Below are 10,533 nucleotides of genomic sequence, written 5' to 3'. Positions count from 1 at the left end.
TAATCTGGCAGACATTTAACAAAACATGGCTCAACCTCATATTTGTAGACATTACAAGAGTATATAAAATTATATATAAAATTTGAAAACTGTAACACATATATATATATAGCTAAGTGTATATAAAACCCCAATTTTAAATGTTAAAATTGTTAAAAGTTTACCCTTATACTGTTTATAACTTAAAACATTATGAATGTACAGAAATTCACTGGCGATGATTGCCTATTTGATAGTCATAACTTATTCTAAAAATCTTCAAAAATATACTTTTCTAATACATTAAAATTTTCATATAATTTTATTTACTAAAAATTCCAATTTAGGTAAAGGCACAAGGTATTGGGAAGGAAATCATGTAGGTCAGAGACTTGCTTGATTTCCAGATACAATTTTAAAGCTATAAAGTTAATAAATAGTTAAATAACTTAAAACTAGAGTTATAACTGGCCCTTAATTGGGGAAATTAACAGGACTTCCCTCTTCATCTTCAGACTGTTCAGAAGCAGCAACAGGACTAGTTAATTCAAGTCCAAATTGTTCAGAAAGTTTTTTTAACTTTTCTTCTAAAAGAATATTTTTTTTCACTTCTTCTTTGTAATTATACTTCAGATCTTCAATTTCTTCAAAAAAGGAAGGATCAAAATTTTCCAGTTCTTTCTTCAGCTTTTTTATTTCCTCCTAATAGAAACATATTGTCCTTAAAAGGCATATCTAGGTATATAATGCACTCATTAGGTTTGAACTAAAGAGATTTAATTGCAAATGAAAGCCAAAGTAACCTGAATAGTCAAATACACTTATAAAGGCAGAGGTATTTTCTTAAGAGTTTGCTAATGAGGTTTCATTGTACAGTATTAGTAACTTGTTAACTCTCAAATCAAATTATTTTTTGTACGTTATGTCCTAGACTTTGACTAAAATTTTTTAACTCTTAGATTGAGGGGATTTAATCTTTCTCCAAAAGCATACTCTCAGATACTCTCAGTGAGGCAACCAAAAAGACTTTTCTATTCACAACATGGAAGTTGTTTTGGTTAAGATTCTTTGGCTTAGACCTCACTTATGTTTTCTTTACAAATATCTAATTTTTAATGAATAATCAACTTCTTATAAATATACCGAGGGTGCCAAAACAATGTATACAAGTGGACACTTTGGTCAATTTGCTCAAGCAGTAGTTTGCCATCATCAGAAGTGTCTGGACGCTGATGGTAACTACTTTGAACACCTCTTGTGATTGCAGAAGTCAAACGTGACTATTCATCTTTTGTTACTGGCATATATTGAATATTACAATACAGTTTTCCTTTCTGAGAATAAGTATACATTTTTTTGGCACCCTCTGTATTTATGATCAGGGAAACGCTAGGGCTTCGGCCTGGCTAAGGGTTACACATCTGGTGAAGAGACCGCGCTTTAACAACCATTTAGAAGAGCCAGTGATTATAGTTAACGCCCATATGAAGCTCTTTTGTTCCGTTTACATATTTCTTACACAGATAAAGCATAGCAAGTAGTTTTCTTTAAGGGAAGGGAACTATGCCTGAAAAGAATTTCAAAAATAAAAGACACTTTCGCAATGTGACCCCAAAATTAAGAAAATATTAAAATAATGAGCTATATTTGTGACAATTAAAAAATTTTCTCTTTAATCCGATTTGTTTTATCTCAAGTTTTTTGGTAGCTCTTGTTTAATATTTTTGACAGCTGAATATAATGAACTTTGCAATATCAAGGTCAAACATAAACTGTAATCCCAGGAATTTTTAGGATACATACTTAAAGCTCATAGATGGCAATCATAAAAATAATTTTCAACAGCTGTTTTCACAAAACATTAATAATACTATAATTAGATATAATAAATATTTACTTACCTCCATATGCTGCTTTTCTAGATCTGAGGTTTTGAGCTGTGTCTCTAGATGTTTTACCTTTTCCTTTAGTTGATCAGGATCTGCGAAAAAAATAAAACAGACTCAGCTTTTTCCATTCTGAATAAGTTCAAGACAAATGATTTGTTTTAGAAAATAAGGAGAAAACGTATGAAACTAGAGCCTGGAAAATGGCAATTTACGGCTGAAACACTTCAGGCTGTGAATACTATATACTACTTCTGTGTTACAAGTATAGAGTGAGGTCAAGTTTTACATGGAAGAGACTGATAGGTTCCAAAGAAAAATTCAAGAGCCAGGAAAATTTAAGTACTAAAAGTACAACAGAAGAATAAATAGACTGTTAGGTAAGGGGCCCAGCAGCACTGCCTAGAGATTCCATGTGGGTCAATATGCAGTTATTGTGTGATTAATACGTGAAAAGCATGCTAAGCAGGATGGGTAACACAAAGATGAGTAAGTCCTGATGCTCTGGTAGAATACATAAGAACAAACAGCACAAGGGCTTTGGTTTAATTTACGGATTCTCTCCCCAGAGTTAACATCTCTAATTTTATCATGAGAATCAAAGGGCAAATAGTAGTTTTACTTTTAATTGCTAGTCTGCTATTTTCTTCACATTAACCACTACATATGTGTCATGTCATATTTTGCAGCCATTGAAGGGTAAAATTTTAAAAGTAATCCTAAAGTTTGAGAAAATAATGGACAGAAAACACATTTTCATGAATGGTACAGGAAGTATATTCTGTTAAGGTGCCCTTGAAATGGTTTTCTAATTGTAAGTTGGAAACAGGAAATATTTTCCTCATCCTTTCTAATGGGAATAGAGTCAGCAGGGCCTATCTTGTTTGGGAAGGCAGAGCAGCATCGTCCTTTTCAAAGCTGTTCTCACACCTTCACAGAAAGTGCTAATAGTCTTTCACAGAGTTGATTGTTAATCACTTGGATGCTATACTGAGTTGTCTTTTTATTAAATTTATTGGGGTGACATTTGTTAGTAAAATTACATAAGTTTCAAGTGTACAATTCTGTAATACATCATCTACATATTGCATTGTGTGCTCACCACCCAGAGTCAGTTCACTTTCCATCTCCATATATTTGAGCCCCTTGTGGGATTCTATATACTACACCGATTGGTATTGTATAGCACTTTCCAAAAATTAGCTTAATGACCACTTATATTTAAATAGTGCTTTAGAATTTCCAACAGTTATGGTTTGATTTTGAGCCTTAACAATCTTTGAAATATGTTAGGTGTCCTTATCTCTTGGAGATAAGGAAGATGAAAGTTCAGAGATTCCCTCTTAGGAAAGTGAGGATTAGAGAGAGAGAACTTGCCTCATGTGAACAGCATTCACAGCTCTTTGGTCCTGCATACCGAGTTGGCTGCTATGAGAGATGCTGTCAAGACAGACTACTTTTAGTCACCGAGAGGCAATGCCATGGTCAATAGCAAAGAATGGAGAAGAGCTTCGGAGTTGCCTAGATTTCGGTTTCATCCTGTCTCTGCCACTTCCTACCTGGTGTGACCTTGGGGACAGATTACTTAACCTCTTTGAATCTGCTTGGCACAGGTAAAATGGAGACACCAGCACCCACTATTCAGGGCTACAAGAATTAAAATGCACTTAGCAGAGTGTCTGGTACAAGTCATACATGACAGCTGTAATACAAAGTAGCAAAAGGACTCAGTGGTAGGATATTGAAAAAGCTATATGAAACAGTCCAAGATTGTTCAGATATAAATTGGCATAATGCTTTGGCACAGAATTTGGCTATTTCCATGAAGCTATCAGACAAATATACAGTACAAACAATGGTTTCTCATTATTTATAGTAGTTGTGGTCTATAGAGTCAACAGGAACAATGAATTAGTGCATATTAAACCACTGCTCTTAGGGAAAATAATACACACATATATTAATAGATAGACATATAATCTATACCTAATATCTCTCTCTATATATATACACACACACAGACATAAACATACTCATGTATCTCAGATTATAATCTTATCCTGGAAACAACTCATCCTGGTAGATTCTAAATAGTTTTATAAAAAGAAAACAAGGTTTGGAAGTGTCAAGTGACTCTCCTGAGGCTGCCCCACTAACAAATAAGTGTCAGAGTTGGGATTTACACGCAGTCAAACTCACCCCAGAACCAGAGCTTCTTGCCCTGAATAGCACTGCCTCCCCACCCTCACCCCATCTCCATCCTCTGGTCATCTCTGTGTGAAAGCTGAAACAAGAAAGCAACAAAGGAACAAGACAAACAAAAACTCAGACACAGACAATAGTTTAGTGGTTACCAGAGGGTAAGGGGGAGGGGGTGGTAGATGAGGGTAAAGGGGATCAAATATGTGGTGATGGAAGGAGAACTGACTGGGTGGTGAACACACAATGTGATATATAGATGATGTGTTACAGAGTTGTACCCCTGAAACCTATGTAATTTTACTAACCATTGTCACCCCAATAAACTTAAAAAAAAAAAAAGAAAAAGGAATGCTGAGTGCCACCTTGCATCTTGTTGGATCTCACCTGGGAAAGTGTGGGTCAAATTTTTCACTGGTCTGTATTTTCGTAAAAGTGCCACGAGTACTGATTATGGGGATACAAGTAAATTTTAGTGAGTAAGTGAATTCACAAATACAGAACCTACAAATAATGAGGATCAACTATTCACTGTGTGAACATGTGCACATACAGTATGTACATATGTATATATGCATACATAAGCACATAGGAATAGGGAAATGATTAGTATCACTTCTGAATGTGAATGGAAGCGGGAAGAAGGATAGAGTTACTTTGTAAAAGAAAAAATAAAGAATATAGGCAATGTTTACTTATGTAGTTTTTAAATAAATTAACAAGATGACAATACCATTTAGAATAAATGTTCAGAGGGCTTCATAGGGCCTATTCTTAGAAACTAGAAGCAACAAACCTAGTATTCACCACTTAGCACTACATCATGATTAAATCTAACATCCATATGGAGTAAGGAGAAAAACACTGGAGTACTTGCTACTTAACACTACAAACAAAAGCCTCAATGGGAATTTTATTATTGCACGGAGGAAGAAACAGATCTAAAACTTTATATCAGAAATCTGTCAACAAACAAACAAGGCAAACTCTAATTCAAAAACTTGGGTCAGCTAATATGCTGTAAGTATGTTATAAAGTACATTACCAGGTATGGTGCTCTCAGCTCCACTTTGGTCTTTGTGTACTTCTACCTGATGGATTAATTCTGCCTTTTCTTTTTCCAGCTGACTATTAGCTAGTCTAGAACACAATGATAGTGCAGTATTAAAAAAAAAAAAGAAAACAGACATTGCTCCAGAAAACATATATGGGTATTTCTTATAAAATGTACAGTGCTTAGAACTTGCTCATATTTATAAAAGCACACATTTTATTCATTTCTTCTCACTGCTGCAATACTACCATTCTCAGAGAGCACGGAATCAACTCTTCATGTGTTTCTTAAAATCTAACCTGATGTCATTTCCAAGAGTAGTTTTCCTATTGGAGGAGCCTCATGAGAGAATACTCCCCCCCAGAACCCTGGAAGTAAAGACATTTTTTCTCTCTTTTATTAATATCTGTCTCTGACAAGTTAAGGTTTAATACAGTCAATGCTAGTGAGAGAGTTTAAACTAAATTACAAACTTGATACTTATATTAGAATCTGGTTTACAATTTTCTCAGCATCTATTATGTAAAAGACAGAATGATTGGAATTAGAAGGATGAAATAAGGCCAATAAAACTTTTAGATAACAAAGTTGCAAAATCCTATTCTTTAAAGAAAAAAGGTGTCATATGAGCAGATAATGTACCTAAGAATTTGAAGCTCCCGTTGAAGGCCTTGCTCCGTCTCAGCACCTTCAGGAATATGTTTGAGAATTTCAATCTTGGGGCACAATGAAAAATTAGAAAATAAAATTTGACACGGGAATATGAGGTTTCATAAAGATACACATTTTCAATAAAGCATAATATTAAAAGTTGGGTTTTCCAAAGCACACATGAGGATACATCTATCATGTTTTCTATTCTTTAGTCATTCAACATTTATTAACCACTGCATGCCAGGTATTGTCCTAGGCACAGATGATACAGCTATGACAAAAAACAAAAAAACAAGTTCTCTTCCTGCATGTTCCCACAGTCCTCATAGTGAGGAAAGACAAACAATGAGGATGTGATGTAATGTGATGTGATGTGATGTGACGTGATGTGATCAAGTGCCAAATGGAAGAGCTATCAAGAAAAATAACCCAGGGTAAGAGGACAGAGAGTGATGGAGGTGGTATAGGGTTAGGGAAGGTCTGAGGAGCCTCCATTTAAATAGAGATATGAAGTGAGGGAGTGAGCTATGACAATATTTGGGTGACTATTATTCTAAAGAAGGGAAACAAGTGCAAGTCTCTGAAGTCTGAACGAGTTTGGTTTGTTCAAAAGACTGAAAGGTCAATGTGGCTAGAACACTGTGAATGAGGAGGAAAGTAAAGATGGAGCTAGAGAGGAAACCACATGCCACACCATTCACGGTTTTACTCCAGGGTAACGGGGAACCACTGGAATAATCTAAGGATGGGACTGCTATGCTTTGCTTTATGTTTGAAAGGATTACTTGGCAATTATGTAAGAATAGGTCAGGGATAGGGAGAAGGTGAAGCAAGGCACAAATGGAAGCAAGGAGACCAGTTAGGAAATTATTGCAATGGTGTAGGTATGAGAGAACAGCTTGGACTAAACTGGCAGTGCTGGAGGTGCTGAAATGTCAGATTTGAGATATATTTTGAACATTGAACTGACGTGATTTAATGAAAAAGATGTGGGGTATAAGACAAAAAAAGGAGTTGATGATCCAGGGTTTTTGGCTTAAACAAATGGGTGAATGGTGGTGCCATTCACTTAGATGGGCCTTCCAGGGGAGGAATTCGTCAGGAGTTCATTTTTATCTACAGAAGACAATGCCAAGGAGTGGTGTGAGATATATTGGTTTATCATTTAAAGAAAAAACACATTACTTGCCTGTTGCTCGAGGTCTTCAGTGTATTTCTTAACTTTTTGTTCCCTCTCTGTTGCTTGTTTTACAAGTTGTTTAAGATTAGTAAGGCTCTGAGTTTTTTTGGCAATATCAGTTTCCAATTCTTTCAATTTGGTTTCATACATTCTAAAGGTATAAAGGAAAACAACTGGTGTAGGCATTGAAAATAATTTCACTGATTTAAAAGTCAGTTCAAATTGCTATGTGAAAAATAACAAAGATTATCTTATTATATTGTTTCTTCCAGTCAAATCTTTTGCTACATATTTATTTAGCATTAGGTGACAGAAAGGACTCAGTACCCCTAACTAACAGACAGGCCAATTAAAACAGAGGATTTAGGTGTTTCTCAAGGTTATAAACAAGGATGGAGCATGAACTTGGCCACTCTAAAATATTAGAATGAATGCCTTTTCAGTTGCAAAACAAAAAATTAAAAGTAAAATTCATCAGAATATCAAATTCTGTATTATTGAATATTCTTAGGAATATAAAGATCACAAATTAAAGCATTTCATACATACACAAACATAAAAAAAAAAGAAGGAATCCAGGTAGAACAAAACCAAAAGGACTGCTGGGAAAAGAATGTGTAAAAGTAAGGCTGAGAGAAATGGCCTACAATGGGGGAGTGATGAAGCTTGTAAAAATCTAAATAGATTTGTAACCGTTAAAGAAGTGATAAAAAGTTCAAAAAAAAATTCAGACTCTAATAGGAAATTTTAAAACATTGATCCCAAATGGTTTCACAAGCATATCATACCACCTTAAAGGAAGACAATGCTTATAATATTCAAACTTTTCCAGAGAAAAGAAAAGAAGGAATGCTGTGGCAACAAAATCAGGTAAGCACAGTGTAAGAAAGGAAAATTATTGTCTCAGGATATCCAAAATCTTTTGATACATTTTAGAAACAGATTAGAAGGCAATGTTTTAACCTAACAAAGAATATCGACCAAAGTGGTGAAATATTAGAAGCTCACCTCCTCATTTCATCCAACTTTCTGCTCAAATGCCACCCAATCAGAGAGGCTTTCTCTGATCACCCAATCTAAAACAGCTCTTGCATACCCCAGCCTGTCTCAGCAGTCAGGATAAGGCCCAACATGGAATAGGTGTCATTCCTGTCATTCATTTGTTTCATAAAGGTTTCAGCATGAGGAAGGCCTAATGTGTCATGGGTCCCAAAAGAGATCTCTAATCTCTAAACCACTTACCCTGAGCTGAATGTGTAATTCCAGCTGGATTTAGGGAGGCTGGAGGCCAAGGTCAAAATGGTCCTTCTCTCTGTCAAGTGGATTCTACTAGGACTTCTGTCTTTTTCTAGGGGGTTTACTGAATGCCTACTCTATGCTATTACCTGTACTGTTCTCAGATTAAACACACATAAATCATCTAAAAGGCAAAGTCATCTTCAATTATGGCTAAATATCTTCACCCCTCTCAAATGTTTATAAACTTTATAAACCCTTTTCATAGTAATAATCTTTTCCCACTGGCTTACAGAACACATTTTAGAAAAGGAAGGACAGGGATTATCATCTCCATAGATACAACTTGAGCTCACAGAAAAGAGATGTAATGTACCTACAGTGAAAACCAGGTGTTTCTGAGCCATGGAAGCTATCTGGGGCTCTCTAGGCAAAAGAGACCTTTAAGAAAAAACATTTAACGTACAGCACAGAGTCTAGAATGTAACAGGTACTGAGTAACTATCTGCTGAATAAATACATCTCAAAGCAGCTCAAAAATCTTTGAGTCCATATGTGATTATAAAAGGAAATAAAGGACCAAGAAATCAACTGATAGGGTCACCGGTTGAGAGCCTCTGCTGAGGTCCAAGCAGACAAAAGAGGCGCCTTCTCCCTTTTATATTTTCATGCAAGTTATTTAACTCCCACGCTAGCCCTCTGACAGAGTTAAGAGAGGGCTAGAGTGGCTTCTGTTTCCTCTCAGTATGATACTAGGACAGGAACCCAGGACCCTCTGCCAGGACTGCCTGGCCACCTGGGCTGCCCTCAGATCTACTTACACAACCTTCCTCTTTTCTCCTCACACTTGGTTGACAAGGGCCAAGTGCAGGGCAGCGGGCCCACTGTGGGACTTGCTGAGGCTCCCATTCTAGTTGTAGTAACAATGACTGCCATCTCAGCCATCATCAAGTCCACTCTAAATGGCAGGGAGACACTGAAAGGGAAACTGGGATGCATGAACATAAGGAACCCTATGAATACAGGGAGATAAAGACGAGTTGGCCTTTGGGAATGGTGCCAGTGGATGTAAAGACTGCAGCTTCATACAGGAGGACCCTAACGGGGAAGGACCAGCGTCTCTAGCTTTTATAGTCCTTGAAGCAGCTGCTTATGGCTGGAAATGAGAAGGACACCAAAGCCTTTTACTGACTCTTCAGAGCCATGATGAGCCACTGTGGTGATAGTGACAATACCATAGGACTGCTTACTGTGAATTCCCATCATCTCTTTCATAGCCACAGAGTTTATTTCACAGGCAGGATTGCACATACTTGTAGCAAAAGTTCAGAGTAGGACAGAATCAAGTGCCAGAAAGCAGAGGCCAGCCACTAAGACACTAAAGCTGTTGCTGAATTCATCTTGTGGGTTATTTGAACAAGTTGCCCAGCAAAATTTCAGCACGGCCCAGACCCAGTATGCCAGAGGTGATGACAAGACAGATCAGCTGTGCCTAGCTTATACTTGAGGTAGAAAACGAATACAACAAAGATGCTGAGTTGCAGCTGGACAAACGCAGCACCCAGGACAAGCTGGGCGCCATCAGTCTAGGCTCGTGGCTGACAGCAGCTTCCTGATGCCCACTCAGCCCCTGATTAAACTTGGAGCAAGTGTTAACCTATTTATTCCTACCTGGTAACAACAATTGATTTCCAGCTCTTGCTGTCAGCTCCTTCAAGCTGTGGACCTCTACTTTCCGCCAACTGTAATCTCTTACCAGTCTCTTCTAGCTGAACTGTCATCTTCTCATTTAATATCTCTAAATTATTCTTCGCTATACGCAATTTCTCTGCAGCTTCAGTTTCCTATTTTTAAAGGATAGTTCGTATATTACAACAAAACATAATAATGTTCCCATAGATGCAATATGTTCAAAATTATCACTATAAATTAGAAAACAAAAATATTCGGGATTCCTAAATGCTGATTAAAATTCCAATAAAAAAACCTAATGTTTCCTTTACTCTAAAACAGCAATATAATCATAATAACCAGAACAGACTATATAAATGAGGTTAAAAAATAAATTTAGAAGTATTTTACTCTAGTGGTTACTTTAAATTTGTAGTTTTGTTTGGCTACTTTAATTTGTCATCTTTGTTTGTCATTAATATTTACAGAATAATGGGATAGTTTGTCTTTACACATTTAAAAGGTGTTTTATTTTGACTCTCTAATACCTGTACACCTATCTATAAGCATAAACTATGTGTAAGTATCATAGATTGTTTCCACTATTAAACATCTACATTCAAAGCACAATATCACTGTGGTCTCACAGTACATTCAGGTAAGTAACTTAAAAA

At 36.3% G+C, this 10,533-nt stretch overlaps 1 protein-coding gene across 2 annotated transcripts in view; it reads right to left on the bottom strand.

Moving 5' to 3' along the window:
• Positions 1-282: 282 nt before the first annotated feature.
• The window catches only part of CEP290 (centrosomal protein 290), a 100,947-nt gene continuing 90,696 nt past the window's right edge, over positions 283-10,533 (bottom strand). For both annotated transcript variants that reach the window (XM_019632126.1, XM_019632125.1), the window contains 6 exons: positions 9,860-10,032; positions 6,962-7,103; positions 5,761-5,834; positions 5,110-5,204; positions 1,881-1,960; positions 283-681 (listed from right to left, as the gene is read on the bottom strand). In XM_019632126.1, the coding sequence (XP_019487671.1) occupies positions 454-681; positions 1,881-1,960; positions 5,110-5,204; positions 5,761-5,834; positions 6,962-7,103; positions 9,860-10,032 (792 nt within the window). In that variant the 3' untranslated portion in view covers positions 283-453. The remainder of the gene's footprint in view (positions 682-1,880; positions 1,961-5,109; positions 5,205-5,760; positions 5,835-6,961; positions 7,104-9,859; positions 10,033-10,533) is intronic.

The sequence above is a fragment of the Hipposideros armiger genome, unplaced genomic scaffold (assembly GCF_001890085.2).
Source record: "Hipposideros armiger isolate ML-2016 unplaced genomic scaffold, ASM189008v1 scaffold_1082, whole genome shotgun sequence".
Lineage (NCBI taxonomy): Eukaryota > Metazoa > Chordata > Mammalia > Chiroptera > Hipposideridae > Hipposideros > Hipposideros armiger.
The sequence above is the reverse complement of the archived record's forward strand: the minus strand, read 5'-3'. Positions and strand labels throughout refer to the sequence as shown.